The sequence below is a fragment of the Eucyclogobius newberryi genome, unplaced genomic scaffold (assembly GCF_026437365.1).
Source record: "Eucyclogobius newberryi isolate DKJ021-1_F unplaced genomic scaffold, fEucNew1.0.hap1 SCAF_21, whole genome shotgun sequence".
Classification (NCBI taxonomy): Eukaryota; Metazoa; Chordata; class Actinopteri; order Gobiiformes; family Gobiidae; genus Eucyclogobius; species Eucyclogobius newberryi.
This window is the reverse complement of record NW_027315846.1, coordinates 25085747-25102227: the sequence shown is the minus strand read 5'-3', so window position 1 is coordinate 25102227 and position 16481 is coordinate 25085747. Positions and strand designations below refer to the sequence as shown.

The following is a 16481-nucleotide window of genomic DNA, read 5'->3' as shown; positions in this document are numbered from 1 at the left end:
GTAGGGGGGCGGAGAAAAGGATGCAGAGATGATCAGAGAGTGGGAAGGGGAGGGGGTGGGGCTTAGATATGGGTAGGAGAGAGGAACAGACTAAGTCCAGAGTGTGGCCTTTGGTATGGGTGGGGAAGTCAATATGTTGGGTGAGATGGAAGCAGTCCAGGAGAGAGAGGAAGTCGGATGTCAGTGGGGCGTTGGGGCAGTCAATGTGGATGTTGAAGTCACCAGTGAGTAGGAGGCGGGCAGAGAGAGAGGATGCGATGGTGAGGCGTTCAGACAATTCAGTGAGGAAAGAGGGGTGGGGCTTTGGGGGACGATAGATCAGGATAGCGGTGATAGAGTTGGGGAGGGAGAAGGCGAGGTATTCAAATGATGAGATGGATGGAAGGTTGAGGTTCAGTTCAGTGATGGATGTAGATTTTTTATGAATAACAGCAAGACCTCCCCCACGCCCGGAGAGGCGGGGTTTGGCAGTGTAAGTGTAGTTGGAGGGAGTGGCTTGGTTGAGAGCATAGAAGTCCAGGGGCTGTTGCCATGTTTCACAGAGGAGAAGCAGATCAATGTTATTGTCCAGTAGCAGTTCAGATATAACAGGTGATTTGTTGGAGAGGGAGCGGCAGTTCAGCAGTGCAAGGGAGATGGATGGGGGCGCGGAGATGGATGGGGGCGCAGGGGTGGGGGGGCGGAGGTTGCTGAGGTTGGCAGTGCGGCAGGTGGGGGTGACGGGGGGGCGAAAACTAGTCCAGAGTGAGGGGATAGGTGAGCCGTCGTTGGAGTGTTGGTTATGGGAGAGACCAGAGCCCCTGTGGATGTAGCGGGGCCGGCGAAGGATCCCAGCTGAGCTAGCTGCAGAGGCAGCAGCAGCTGGGAGACGGTGGTTATGGTTGAGGAGGTGAAGGTCAGCAGCGGTGTAGGTGAGTAGGCGAGAAGTTGGTGGAGCGGTGGCCTGGAGACGCGGGAGTGATTGTCCGAGGAGGAGATGGAACGTAGCAGCAGATGAGAGTAATCCAGTTAGAATGTTGGCGGTGGCTAGAAGCTGGTTAACTAGAAGCTGGTGGGCAGAGAGTTGTGAAAAAGCAGCAGTGGACCGGGTGTTGAAGCTGGTGGAGTGAGTGGCGTTGGTTGCCCCAGACCTTGTCTGCACGGCAGGGAGGCCCCGCGATACCATGACGGACCTCCGCAGGTGTTAAGCCAGCTGTTAGCTGGCGGCTAGGGCAGTAGATAGTCCAGGAGTGAGGGAGGAGATGAGCGATGGACGGTGCAGTAATGTCCGATGAAGTTAAGGAACAGGGATGTAGACAGAAGACAACACAGAGACGCGGGAACAAAACAAAACAATGGAAACGACTAACAAAACAAAGACGTTGGGACAGAAGCGGCAGTCCACATACCAGACGCCGGCGTTGCTCTAGCCCAATCAAGACGCATTTGAGTGCGGCCTGTTGGTTTATGAATAATATCATCCAGAAATGGTCATGAAGTGGCACATTTTGGAGCTGTTGATGAGCATAAAGTCACAGCAAGAAGCAAAAGAAGCATCAATCTGGACAAAGTGTCCAACCACTGGAGAAGTGAGAAGGACAGAAGAGCAAAAATGTAACATTAAAGTCAAAATGTTTGCATATTCTGGTGACATTTATTAAGATTTTTTATTTATGGATATTAATCATTCCATGCTGTTACTACTAGATCATTTATGGGTAGAAGAAATGCTAATAAAAAAACGGTCCAACACTCTTAAACTTAACAACTTTTATGCTTCACTGAAGGAAACAAAACCTCCGGAGGAGGAACAGAAGATGCTGGTCTTGTTTGGCTCGACCTGCATATGAGAGACATTCAGTGTCATGAACATGAACAAAGCCCGTCACAGATCCAGCTTCACTGACCAACACCAAAGGATCAATCCTGAGACTTGCCACAACAAAACTTACACCAGACTTTAATGCAAAACAGGGAGATCAACAACACTGTTCCCACTGAAATTGAAGGTCAATTTTCCTGCTGTGTTTATTCAACTGAAATGTAATTAAATTAATCATTATTTAATGCATTTGGAAAACAATTTGTACATTGAGCCTTGCATTTGTTTGCTTTGTTACAAGTTACAGGTCAAATCTTGCGTGTAATGTATTGTAATTCATTCGTTCACACAAACACACCATATTTTCCTGGCCCGGCCCCTCGGACAAATTTTAGAACCCAATGTGGCCCTCGAGTCAAAAAGTTTGGGGACCACTGCGTTAGGTGAAGGCTTCGTGCGCATCGGGATTTCTACCAGCCGAGGTTCCTCGTTCATATTAAGATCGGTAAGCATGGTATGTCTAATTGAAATGCAGTTGCAGGGACATGAAGATGACCTCTGAATGTTGCCATGGTGACATGAATGCAGGAGTAAGATTGTACCATGATACTGGAGAATTATGACTCTTGAGAATTATGAGAAAGAATCTTCACACGTTGGTAAAAACCTTTTCCATCAAATGATTGCTTTGGGATTAAAATTATTTTCTATCCCAAGACAAACACTAAAACGCAAAAAAAAAAAAAATCATCTGATTGCAGACTTTGTCCACCAGATTAATTTACTGTACATAATGTTGTTGTGTTCTGCATGTTCATTTAACTGTTTTATAGCAGGTATTGTGAAACCTTACCTTACCTTTGTAACTATTTGGCCTAAGGTTAACGCTAAACAATGGCTGCATCATTTCGGATCTTTTTCTCTGATCAACTGACAGCATGCGTGCTGATTGGTCAAACACCGGTGCAAAACCAACCTCCCAGGGGTCTGTGAGAAAGAGAAAGAGATGACAACTTAGTTTCATCTGAGGAGGTCCATGAGATAGTATCTCAGGAGATGAGGGCTCATCTCTGGCCTAGCAATGCTAAGCTAAGTTGCGGAACAAAGACATTCCAGAGACACGGCCGCGGAAGCAAACTTTTCTCTCCCATAAATAAGAATTCCGTGTCCGTTTTTAGACGTAATTAAAACTGCATCATGCAAACTCAAGCAATTTTGCAACTTTTCAAGTCCAGGACAGTCTCTTCAGACCAGTCTCATTGGTGAATAAGTGCAATGGCCCTTTTTCTCCGAGGAACACCTTAGAGCCAAGGAGAACGCAGAGCACTGAACCAGATCCAGTGCTTCTTTGGCCTGACACCGTCAGAGCCTGGAGTACCAGAGGAGCCGTGCTCTTCCCAACGTGTGAACCGAGCTGCAGCGTGACCCCTGAAGGCAACACGGACACACAGGCTCTTGGACAACACATAGGCCCATCTCCTGAAGATCACACCTTCTGGTTCTGGTCGTATGAATGCATTTCACAGTTTTGCTCGTGTTAACATCTTGAAATTAACTCTACACACAAATAGATAGATCTAGAACAATCATGTATTGTGTCCCCATCTGTTATTGACTCATTTGCATATTACAAATTCATATATCTGTTTAATTATTTGGTCAATAAATCTTCATAATCCACATTTGGTAAAGTGTTCTGTCAATTCCAGAAAAGGGGTCAATGTCATGGTTACGTTCTCACAAACCTTCAGATTGTTAGTCACGGTCCTGAACATTCATGTTAGGTTTTAATTTTCCAAAATATTGTACATGGTAGGATTTGTAACTCCGTGACCTCCTTTGACCTGAATTCCAAATATCTCTCCAAGTGTGCTTGTCTCTCTCCACTTAACAGACTATAGCATCTGATGGACGCGGTTTCTCTGTTTACATTGAGAATGCTCGAGCTAACGGTAATGTACAACACCTTGATTGACATATTATTCTAGCCAATTAGTATAGCTTTCGAATGGTGGGTGGGACTTAGGGCTCACTCACACAGAATCGTCTCTATTCACGTGCGTAAAGAAAGTCAAGAGCCAGATTTTTCGGCAGGGGGCAACTAGATTTTACGATTTCTGATTTTATTAGCCCTTTGGACGCGCATTTTGTTAGATATATGTATTATTATACCAATAAAAAATAAAAAGATTATAAATCTCTACATACCTCTATATGGGAAATTCATGGTTAAACTCATATTTACACATTTTCACATACATTGTGTTTAGCAGTTATGATAGGTATTAGTGGCCTACAAAACATCAAAATGGATGTTTTATGATCATAGAGGAGCTAAAATTGTAATAAAAACAGTTTGGCACAGTTGGCACATATTTGGATCACTTGTTCCGAATATACTTTTTGATACAAAAAGGTCAACAGCACCAAAATGCCTGTTCCTAGAGATCTGATACTTTACAGTTGTTGTCAACAAGATAAACATCATGTACAGTGAACAGCATAAGCACACAATGAAGTATGTCATGCTCAGGACCTTTACAAATTGACAATATTCAGGCGAGATTAAAAAAAGGATGTTTTGTTTATGTTTGGGCTTCTGTAGTGTAAGTTCTGAAGCCCTGACAGTGTTCATGTGCACATCTGCAGAAACTAGAAGGCCTAAGCTTTCTAATGATGTATCACACTCACATGTGGAACGTAAGATCCTCTTTTAATAAGTAATGGCATCCAACCATTGTGCAGAAGGCGAAATAAGTGGATGGTAACAGGTTAACAACAAACCTCCTGTTTCTGACAGCCCTGCTGCTGCTACTTCTTCTGGCTCCTCAGTGGCCTGAATTTGTCAAACATTTGATTCTGTGAGGACAGCATTATACCATCACACACCAAAGTCAACTTCAACAATGACAAACCCTGGTTCATACCTAAACTGAGGCAGTTGAGGCGGCAGAAGGAGGCAGCGCACAGTGTCAGTGATAGAGAGCACTACAAAGATGCAAAGAACGGATTTAGCAGGGAGGTGTCAAGAGCTAGAGCCCAGTACAATACACGTATGAAGCAGCAGTTCTCAAACAACAACCCCACCTATGTGTGGAGTGGGCTCCGGCTTCTCACAAACTATAGGCCCAGAGCTCCCCCTTCTATGGATGACAGAAAACTGGCCCAACAGCTAAATTCTTTCTACTGCAGATTTTACACCCCCTCCCCCATTGTGTCCACCTCTGCCAACCCAACCCTGCCCCTCACAAGTCCAATACGCGAAAAGCTGCTGAACCAGACGGTGTCACCCCGGCCACCTTAAGACACTGTGCAGGCGAGCTGGCCCCTGTCTTCACTGGCATTTTTAACACCTCCCTGGAGTCATGCCATTTCACAGCCTGCTTCAAGTCGTCCATCAACGTCCCTGTCCCCAAGAAGCCCTGGATCACTGGACTTAATGACTCCTGGGGGAGTAACTGGACTTTACCGTTTTAAATGGCACTATTTAATTAGGCCCGAGCCCCAGACGTCAGTGCGCGTCTGTTGTCATGTAGTCATTTGAGCGCCTGGTCCTCCCCCATCTCAAGTCCCTCACCTCCCCCCTGCTGAACCCCTTCCAGTTCACCTATAGAACCAACAGGTCTGTGGACGACGCCATCAACCTGGCACTCCACTCTCCACTTCACCCTGCAGCATCTGGACCGGGTACCTTTATCGTTTTAAACTTGTAATAACTTACCAAGCAGTCCAATCTCCTCACTAACCCTCCTCCAGACTTGGTCCTTTTTGTTCCTGTCCCTGTAATCCACCAGAGACGGATTGTACAGCTCCTGGCGCTGACAAACTGCATCTATTCTATCTGTTTGGGTTCTTCTTCAGGAAGAGAAATGTACGTACGTCACTGGAGCGTAATCTCTGATTGGTTGCTGTGCCGCGTCGGCCGCAGAAAAGTTGAGCTTTGTCCAACTTTTCTGCCTTGGATGCTTTGGACACTTTGGACGCGCGTCCCACGCTCAAGCGCCCCTGACACTCCCCTTCTGACGCTAAAAATGCAGGATTCGCACCGCAAAAATGCTGGACGCCCAAGACGCCCGTCCACATAGACTTTGAATGTAAACTGAACACTTTTGACGAGGTGGTATGAACGCAGCTTAAGTCCTGTTTTACTAAACTAGGTTCAAGGCTTTAAATGTCCACGTTCAATTATGGAAATGCGCACACACTTCCTGCTCTGTAGATCTGAATGGTTTGCCCTGGTTTCAAATGGTCTGGTCTGGGTGAAGGATAGAGCAGGGGACATGTACTGTGGTTAAAGGTGCCATAACATGCTTTTTTTCACGTTTCGTAGTCTATCCCAAGTGTATAATTGATATTAATAAGGGTTGTGCAACACCCTTAACATAATAGTTAAGAAATATCACCCAGACCTTGGACCCCCTCACCAACCCGGAAATGCAAACGGCTTGGTTTGATATTCGCCCCCACCCTTGCGAAGAGCGATCTGGCTCCCCCGCCCAACCCGTGACGTAGTCTCAGAGCGCGTGTGTGCCCCGCCCACCCGTGACGTAGGCCCCACAGCTGTGTGCTGTAAGCTCCGCGGAGCAGCGCGGAGTGAGTGAGAAAGAGTCTACTTTGAGACTGACGGAGAGTGGGGATGGTGACGCGTGCCTGCCCTTATGACGCGGTCTTGCCCCACCGCCCGTCAGTTTGGAGATTGGAGGAAAGGAGATAGTCTGTAATATAGCTAAACACTGCGGGAATCAATCAAAAAAACACTCTGGACATATATGAAGCACAAATAGCAATGTAAGAAGGTTAAAACCTCTGAAAAGTCGATTTTGCATGTTATGGGACCTTTAAGGTCCAACTCACTGCCCCGTACCCATGAGGAGTGTGGTTCATTAGGGAATACACTGGCTGAATTGGAATGAATGAAGAGCAAGAGAATAGTGTTTTTGTATAAATACTTGGCATCTTTGCATTAGTAATTCACATTTTATAAGTTCATATTTTTGAATCAATGCTTTTTGCCAATCCTATTTGCATAGGGACTTAAATTGAGAAAGTAACTCGACAGACACTGCACATAACTGCACTTAACCTCTCCAACACCGGGCAGCACAGCAGAGCACATGTTGTATACATAAGGTAATTTAAAGTGCTTGACAGAACAGGGCACTTTTGATAGTACAGGAAAATTATCAATCAAGTTATTTGAAATATCACAATTGCAGTGATTCTCAATGTAGGGTCCCTGGGACATGTGTCAGGTCCCCAAAAAGTGTGATAACATTGATCATTACTTGAATACTATAAAAAAAAAAAAAAATCATCCAGCTTTTGTTATAAATATAATTTGAACTTCTGAGTTGTATTGAGCTGCAATTATGGAGAACAGGGGTCCTGATGAGGGATTCCTGGTCTCAAAAACAACCTCTGCTTGATTACAGCAAAAACAAATGATTGACAGATTCATTTTATTAAAAATTGTTCGGATTCATTCTGTGTGGTTTTGGTCCTGGCCGTGGAACACTGGACCAGCTCTATAGTTTCCATCGGGTGCTCGAGGGTTCATGAGAGTTTGCCCAACCAGTCCACATGTGCTTTGTGGATCTGGAGAAGGCTTTCGACTGTGTCCCTTGGGGTGTCCTTTGGGGGTTGCTCCGGGTGTATAGGGTCCGGGGCCCTTTGCTCAGGGCTGTCCGGTCCCTATATGACTGGAGCTGTGTTTGCATTGCCAGCAGTAAGTCAGACCTGTTCCCAGTGCATGTTGGACTCTGGGAGAACTGCCCTTTGCCACTGGTTCTGTTCATAGTTTTTATGGACAGAATTTCTAGGCGCAGTCAGGAGTCAGAGAGTGTCCAGTTTTGGGACCACAAGATCTCATTTCTGCTGTTTGCAGACAATGTTGTCCTGATGGCTCCATCAAACCCGGACCTGCAGCATGCACTGGGATGGTTTGCAGCCGAGTGTGAAGAGGCTGGGATGAGAATCAGCACCTCCAAATCCGAGGCCATGGTTCTCAATCGGAAAAAGGTGGCTTGCCCTCTCCAGGTGGGTGGGGAATCCTTGCCTCAAGTGGAGGAGTTCAAGTATCTCTTAGTCTTGTTCAAGAGTGAGGTGACAGGCGGATCGGTGCAGTGACTGCATCCGCTGCATTGGACTGTTGTGGTGAAGGGCAAAGCTCTCGATGATCAATCTACGTTCCTACCCTCACCTATGGTCATGAGCTTTGGGTAATGACCAAAAGGACAAGATTGCGGATACAAGCTCGTTGAGAGGAGCCAGCTGAGGTGGCTATGGCATCTGTTCCGGAGCCTCCTGGGCGCCTCCCTGGGGAGGTGTTTCGGGCATGTCCCACCGGGAAGAGGCCCCGGGGAAGACACAGGACATGCTGGAGAGACTATGTCTCTTGGCTGGCCTGGGAACGCCGCGGGACTCCCTTGGTGGATTTGGAAGAAGTGTTTGGGGAGAGGGAAGTTTGGAAGTCCCTGCTCAGACTGGTGCCCACGTAACCCGGCCCCGGATAAGCGGTAGAAGATGGATGGATGGGTTGTTTGTTTTTAAATAGAAAAATAAAGGTCCTACCTACACCTATACCGATGATAAAAATAGAATAATTAAATAGGTGAAATAAAGTATAAAACTGCATTTGTCTTTGATTTTTTCCTTTTTTCCCTCAAAACAAATTGAAAATAGTCTTGAAGAACACATTTAACATTTCTGGCTGCAGGAGTCTACGTTCGTCGGAATAACCACCCCATCTTCCTCTTCTTCAGCCTGAATCTCTCCTGCCACTGCTCCTCATTTGTGGCCAGACTTTCCTGGAGCTGTTTGTTCTCTTGCTTCAGGGCAGAGTTGGTCTCCTCTGATGTGTTCAGAGCCTCAGATAGCTCCTCTATCTCCTGCTCCGCAGTCCTCAGCTGTTCTTTAAGGCTGTTCCTGAGGCTTTCATTCTCCTGGCTGCCGTCCTTCACTTGCTTTGTCAGCTCGTTTATTTGTGCCAGAGCAGAGACATGAGCAGCGTAGCATTTTATAACATAATTAGATGTAACCCTCTCTGTTTGAAGGTCCTGGTTCAGGATTTTTGTCCTGGCCTGATGCTCCTGTATGGTCTCCTCCTGCTCTGTCACTCTGCAGTGGAGTTCTTTCACTACAAACTCCAGCCTGACCTTCTTGTCATGCAGGGTTTGGAGTTTGCTCTCAACTTCGCTGATGATGCTCCCCTGCTCGGTCAGGGCAGATGTCAGAAAGGCCACTTTCTGCTCCAGCTCCTGATTCTCTCTCTCCTGCAGCCCTAATTGTCTCTGAACCTCTCTGGTAGAATACTTCTCGTGGTCCAGGGCAGATTTGAGTGTGTCCACTTTTGTGGACAGCTTCTGTCTCTTTTTCTTCACTTTGTTCTGAGCTGCTTTGGAGGCCTGTTCCTGCTGGTCAAGAGAGCTCTGTAGTTGGAGCACCTGACTCTTTAGTACCTCCTTCTTCATTTTCCCCTCTTTCAGGTTCTGTTTGAGAGCTTCCACCTGATGAGTCTTTCGTGTAATTGTATCTAGGAGACGCTGGGTTTGCCTTTGTTTTCTGTGTTTTGTTCTCTTGAGTTTGTGCAAAATTGCCTTCAGTTTATCTGTTTCCACCTCCACGGCTTTCCTGGCTTCCTCCTTCAGTGCACTAAAGGCAGAGGCCTTCTCCTCTAGCAGAAGACTGATCTCCTCTTTGTGCTGTTTCAGGATTTTTTCCTTCCATTCTTCAAACTGGTTTTGGGGCCGAGTTTTTAATCCCCAGATTATTTTGAGCATATCTTTTTGGAAGGCCTGGCTCTCCTCCTTCTGCCTCTTCAACTGCTGTCTCAGATCCACGTTTTGTTTGAGCAGATCTTCTCTGGAGGCCTGGTTCTCCTTCTCCCCTGTGTCCTGAGGAGTGTGTGTGCTCATGGGAGTGTTCTCCTGTAGCACAAACTGCTGATGGAGCATCCCTCCCTCTGGGCCCACAGACATGTTATATATGTCTGTAGTATTTTTCAGCTCCTCTGTTTGCACGGCTGTGTGCTGCTGCCTACAGTTCATTTGAACGCTGGCTCTTCGAGCCTCTGAGTTCTGTTTTTTGTTCTTTTCGCTTGAGTTTTCTTCTTCTTTGGCGTTTTATGGCAGTTGGCATCCAAGTGTTGCATTACCGCCAGACTTTATTCTTCAGACTTTGTCATATTCATTAGAAGTTCTTCTTCCATTACTTTGGTCAATGAGGCTAAGATGTTGTTGTTGTTGTTGTTGTTGTTGTTGTTTTATGGCGGTTGGCATCCAATTGTTGCATTACCGCCAGACTAAGAGTCGCAGATTACGTGTATAAGTAGATCCACATGTGACATCATACACCTACATCACCAAAGGAGCGGAACAACTGTTTCTATAGTTACATGTTTCTACTTTGTGACATATTGATTCGTTTTGACACCACGCAGGAAACTCCAGGTGTGGTGAGAGGAAGGGAGGGGCCTCGAAGACTAAAGAATGAAATCTTAAGAATGGAAACAAATATAGTCTAAATAATAAAGTCTGGCGGTAATGTAACACTTGGATACCAACCGCCATAAAACACCAAAGAAGATTAAGAATTTGCTAAATCATCTCCAAAAACCTTCTGATAAGTTTACAAAGTGGATTCAAACACAAACACAAAAAGGTGTTCGTGACTCAAAGACCGTTGGCTAATGCTAATGCTAATGCTAGCTTGTGACTTGAACATCTCTCCTGCTGTAGGGTCAGGCAGGTCTTTATGGTCAGATTGAGTTAAAACAAAGCTCTCTGTTAGTTGTATAGTCTTCTTAAGCAGAGTGAGACATAAAATCATTTATTTTAAGAAATGTTTTATTTTGTGTTTCTTTGTTTTTTCTGTTTTTGTGTTTTACTTTGTATCAATGAAAAATAGAGATTCTCTCATTTCCTTTTCCAATATATAAATTAATGATAAAAAAAAAAAAACCATAATGATAATAATGTGATCATTTTGTAGCTAAAATAGTGAACATTTAAAACTAAAAAGTGCTCTGCTGACAACAGCACAGAAGAAACGTTAGCTCAGTCCTTCTATATTTGAATGTTTCTGTTATGTACTGAACATTTTCCATCTCAGAAATTTGTCAAATTTGTTAACATTTTTGAGGGAAAAATTTTATTTCAACTTTCAAGCCAATTGTTTAAAGGTGCCATAATATGCTTTTTTCACGTTTCGTAGTCTATCCTAAGTGTATAATTGATAATAATAAGTTAAACACCCATAACATAATAGTTAAGAAATATCACCCAGACCTTGGACCCCCTCACCAACCCGGAATTGCAAACGGCTTGATTTGATATTCGCCCCCACCCTTGCGAAGCGCGATCTGGCTCCCCCGCCCAACCCGTGACGTAGTCTCATGTGTGCCCCGCCCAACCCGTGACGTAGTCTCATGTGTGCCCCGCCCACCCGTGACGTAGGCCCCACAGCTGTTAGCTCCGCGCTGCGGGGGGCGGGAGGCGTGAGGCGGAGGGAGGGGGGGATAATGACGCGTGCTTGCCCCACCGCCCGTCAGTTTGGAGATTCGAGGAAAGGAGATAGTCTGTAATATAGCAAAACACTGCGGGAATCAATCAAAAAAACACTCTGGGTACATATATGAAGCACAAATAGCAATGTAAGAAGGTTAAAAGCTCTGAAAAGTCGATTTTGCATGTTATGGGACCTTTAAAATTAGGTTTGTAAGAGAAAATGTTGTGACGCCATCTGCTGGCAAAAGTGTTGAATGCAGTTCCCAACTTCATGTCATTTAAATTTGAAGTGAACCAATATGACCGTGTTCCAAAATATTTACATTATACTAGTAATAGTATTTTGTCTGTTTTTACTCTTTGGAAATGGTTCACATGAGTTGGAGCACATATTTGGAGATAGCAATATGTTTCAGAGATGGACCGCTGCCATTGCAATGTCATAAACTAACTGTTTAATGGAAGGTGGAACTCACAGTGATTAGACAGAAAGTAATCCCAGACTGACAGCTTCTCAGAAAATGAATCATCCCGTGACCAAACAAGTCGGTTTGATATACTTTATTGAGTCTTGACAGGAACACAAAGTGTTGAATGAAAATGTCTTATTGCGCTAGCTTAAATTTGGCCACAGTGATTTAGTCCAATGCTGTGGCATAGGAATCTTTCACACGCTCGAGTCGTGGACACGCAGCTCAGATCAACTCATCTCGGGACAAGTAGCGGCCTAACTATGCAATCAGAAGAGAATGGGTGACTCCACACGAGCTGGACATGAGGAGGACTTGTGCTACTTAAATGGCAAAAACAAAATGATTCTGATATAATCGGTCAAGACACGTATTCTTCATTTCCTCGTTCGAACACGACGAGTTCAATGAATGAGAGCCCGAGCCAAAGCCACGCCCACCCTGCATCCTTTAAGTTAATATACCAGTCAAACTAGGAAGCCGTGAGTTGCAAGAGTTTTAAAGCTCTCCGACGTTCTGACACAAGTGATCTAACTTGGTGTCGTGTTGCTGGTGCAGAATACATTTTAATTTTTATTGAGGTTTTGGTTAAAATAACTGCGGAAAATCCGCAAAAACAGAAAGTTGAACTTAAAGCACCAAATATCGTATAGCAGAGTACGTCACTCATTCGCTGCAGGGAAAATAAACATTTAATAAGGAATGCTCATTATGTATTTGTAGCCATATTGTATCTACCCCATATGGACTGTCCTTCATCTGCCTGGAAGATCTGGTTCTCCTCCTGAAGAACTGGTTCTCCTGAAGAGCTGGTTCTCCTCCTGAAGAACTGGTTCTCCTCTTGAGTGGGTCCAGCTCCACTGTCTAGCTCACATCCGTCTGAGGGAGTCAGATCTCTCCTTCACTCTGGAATTCCTCCAGGTTTCTAGTTTTTCCCAAGGAGGTTTTTGTCGTTTTTCCTGGCCGAGAAGGAGGGTCTAAGGACGGAGGACTCTTGAAGATCGTCAATTCATCCCTATGGACACTGCTTAATCCGTTTTTCACTGTCGCCCTCAGAGGCAACTGTCGTGATTTTGGGCGTTACAAAAATAAATTGAATTGAATATAGGGCTTTTACATTTTTGCGGCTCCAGACAGATTTGTGTTTTGTTTTTTTGGTCCGATTTGGCTCTTTGAACATCAAAGGTTGCCGACCCCTGGTCTAAATGATTTCAGCATTATAATACTGCATTCACCCATTAGCTAAAACTGTACCAATTTTCATTACGTACCAAAATTGTGAATTAAATTGTGTATTATTATACAGTGCTAACTGGTAATACATTTAAATTTATTTATAATTTCCATTATTCCATTAAGTTTGGTGTAGCCAATATTCAAATGTCTTGATGGTGTATAGGCCTATACACCTTGTAATAGTATGTTTAGAGTGCATGTACCTTTGGAAATAATGAAGGTACATTAAACCATCCTTGGACAAAAATGCAAACCCATGAGGCATATTTACCATCCCTTTGAAAAAATTCTGGGGAGAGCACTGCTGACATACTATATACTTTTCGTTCTAGACCATCTTAAACCTTCCATAGATTGCGAAATTCGCGCTGGAAAATACGTAAACACTGCCATCCATCGCTGTCAATGGCGGCCATTACTGAATTCCCGAAGTCTCGCAAGTTGTCGCAACTGCTTGCGAGATTTGGATTAAACAGCTGCCTTGACCGCTTGACCCAGACTGACTGTCAACAATACTCAACATGCTCTTGTTCGGAAGGTGTTCCTCAAATAAAACACATTAATCTGTGTTAACTGTTAAGCTATATCTTAGCAGCTAGCTTGTGTCACGAACGGCAGAACGGATCCAATTACGAAGCTGGAAACAGGCGATGATTTAACAGTCTTTAATAGACTAAAACTGAAAAATACAAAAAATCCATTCCAGGTTCGGTACACAGGCAAACAGCAATATCAGAGGTCAGGCAGAAGGACATCTCAGGACGGTCCAAGGTTGATGACGGCAAACAGGAATCACGAGGAGTAGGCAAAAATCAGAGTCAGAACAGGAATCAAAATCAAACCGCTCGACTGCTGGGGCTAACAGGACAACGCAGACAATCTCTCACTGAACAGAGGAAAACAAACACCTAAAATACTACACCCAGTGATTAACAACCAGATACAGCTGTGCCCCCAAACACAAAATGACATTAGTCTCGAAGAAGACATTTAACATCTCTGGCTGTCGGAGTCTACTTGCGTTGGAATAACCAGCCCATCTTCCTCTTCTTCAGCCTGAATCTCTCCTGCTTCTGCTCTTCGTTTGTGGCCAGAGTTTCCTGGAGCTCTTTGTTCTCTTGCTTCAGGGCAGAGTTGGTCTCCTCTGATGTGGTCAGAGCCTCAGGTTGCTCCTCTATCTCCTGCTCCACAGTGCTCGGCTGTTCTTTGAGGCTGTTCCTGAGGCTCTCCTTCTCCTGGCTGCCGTCCTTCACTTGCTTTGTGAGCTCGTTTATTTGTGCCAGAGCAGAGACATGAGCAGCCTGGCATTTTATGACATAATTAGATGTAACCCTCTCTATTTGAAGGTCTTGGTTCAGTGCTTGTGTCCTGGCCTGTTGCTCCTGTATGATCTCCTCCTGCTCTGTCACTCTGCAGTAGAGTTCTTTCACCACAGACTCCAGCCTGACCTTCTCATCCTGCAGGGTTTGAAGCTCTCTAGTGGAACACTTCTCTTGGTCCAGGGCAAACCTGAGCATGTCCACTTCCTGTCTTTGTCTATCCACTTTGGTCAGAGCTTCTGTGTAGTCCGATTCCTGATGGTCAAGATATCTCCATAGTTGGTGCCTCTGATGTATCAGAGCCTCCTTTTCCATTTGCTCCTTTTTCAGATTCTGTTTGAGAGCTTCCACCTGATGGGTCATATGTGTGATTGTATATAGGAGACCCTGGGTTTGCCCTTGTGTTCTATGTTCTGTTCTCTTGAGTTGGAATATGATTGCGTTCAGTTTATCTGTTTCCTCCTCCACGGCTTTCCTGGCTTCCTCCTCCAGTGCACTGAAAGCAGAGGTCTTCTCCTCTTCCTGCTGTTTAAGGATATTTTCCTTCCATTCTTCAAAGTGGGTTTGGGGCCAAGTTTTTAATCCCCAGATTATTTTGAGCATATCATTTTCAAAGGCCTGGCTCTCCTCCTTCTGCCTCTTCAACTGCTGTCTCAGCTCCTCGTTCTGTTTGAGCAGATCTTCTCTGGAGGCCTGGTTCTCTTTCTCCCCTGTGCTCATGGGAGTGTTCTCCTGCAGCACAAACCGCTGGTGGAGCATCTCTTCCTCTGGGCCCACAGACATGTTATATATGTCTGTAGTATTTTGCAGCTCCTCTGTTTGCACGGCTGTGTGCTGCTGCTTACAGTTCATTTGAACACTGGCTCTTCGAGCCTCTGAGTTCTGTTTGTTCATCTCGCTCGAGTTTTCTTCTTCTTCTTATATGGTGTTTTATGGCGGCTGGTATCCAAGTGTTACATTACTGCCAGACTTTATTCTTTAGACTTTATCCTTCAGACTCCACTCTTCAGTTCTTCTTCTTCTTTGGCACGAGTTAAAAGCACATGAGACCCTCTTCTTCTTCCTCCTCCTCGGCACTCCACAGCGGCCTGCATCCAAGTGCCACACCACCGCCACGCACCACAGCAGTTCAACACACACCAACTCTATAAACGTCTACCCAACCCTGTGTTATATAAGTAAGCAACTACGGCCTTACACAAACCCTGTGACTGGAATGTAAGAATATTCCACAGATTTAATTCCTGCCTATTATTCCGAAACCACAAGGCCAACTTGGTTCTTTCTCTTTCATAAGCCGCACAGCGAATCAGCACGTGCTGATGTGTCATGTCCGTCAAAGTCTGGAAGTGAATGAGGCTAAGATTTACTGATTACACATATAAGTAGATCCCCATGTGACATCATCAAGTGTTTCTATAGTTACATATTTGATACTTTGTGACATTTCTTTTCTTTGAGACATCACACAGGGAACTCCATATGTCTATGAGGAAAGTTCTACAGTTACCATGGTGACACGAAGCACACATTTGCAAATACATTCTGATAAGTTTTTAAATGGTGTGGAAACTCGAAAAAAAATACAAAGAGGATTCAAACACAAGTGCTTGGGACATATAGCAGCGGTCGGCAGAGGGAAGCAAAGATGTGGTAAATGTGCAAGAGATCACGAGTATGGGAAATGTGACGAAGGAGCTAAACTGAAGTCCTGTAACTGTGGGGAAGAACATAGCTCTGCCTACGGGGGAAGCAGGTTTAGCAAAACAGCTTCTGAGGTGCAGAAGATTGAGGACTCTCAAGCAATGTTCCCTCTAATTTTTCATGCGTCTGGGCAAACACACAAGCTCCATGGGCACACTGAGGACCACTGTGAGCAACGTCAGATGTGCACGCTATGGCCACACACTAGTATCACGCGGTACACCTGTTCAAAACCTTGCATCATAGCTAGGGATGCATACCTAAACCCGCGTTCAGGTCCAAGTCCGGATTCGAATCCAGAGGTTTAGGTTCAGGTCCGGACCAAATGAGTCCGGCTGAACTCATGCCATTTTTGCATAATGTTATAGCAGCGTAACACAAGCTACTTCGCTAAATTAAGTATAAGACACTTGAACAAGGACGACTATCAAACACCAGGCTTTACTGC

The 16481-nt window shown here is 45.0% G+C and overlaps 2 protein-coding genes across 2 annotated transcripts in view; one reads left to right on the top strand and one right to left on the bottom strand.

The window, feature by feature from the left end:
• The window catches only part of lbh (LBH regulator of WNT signaling pathway), a 472239-nt gene that overhangs the window by 147516 nt on the left and 308242 nt on the right, over positions 1–16481 (top strand). The gene's annotated exons all lie outside the window — the stretch shown is intronic.
• On the bottom strand, positions 8492–9895 carry LOC140370623 (uncharacterized). The gene has a single exon (XM_072457817.1). It carries the CDS (start codon positions 9844–9846, stop codon positions 8521–8523), a length of 1326 nt encoding a protein of 441 aa, XP_072313918.1. The 5' UTR covers positions 9847–9895; the 3' UTR covers positions 8492–8520.

Coding starts and splice junctions, on each gene's coding strand:
- LOC140370623 (XM_072457817.1), bottom strand. CDS start 9,846: ATGAACTGTAGGCAGCAGCACACAGCCGTGCAAACAGAGGAGCTGAAA.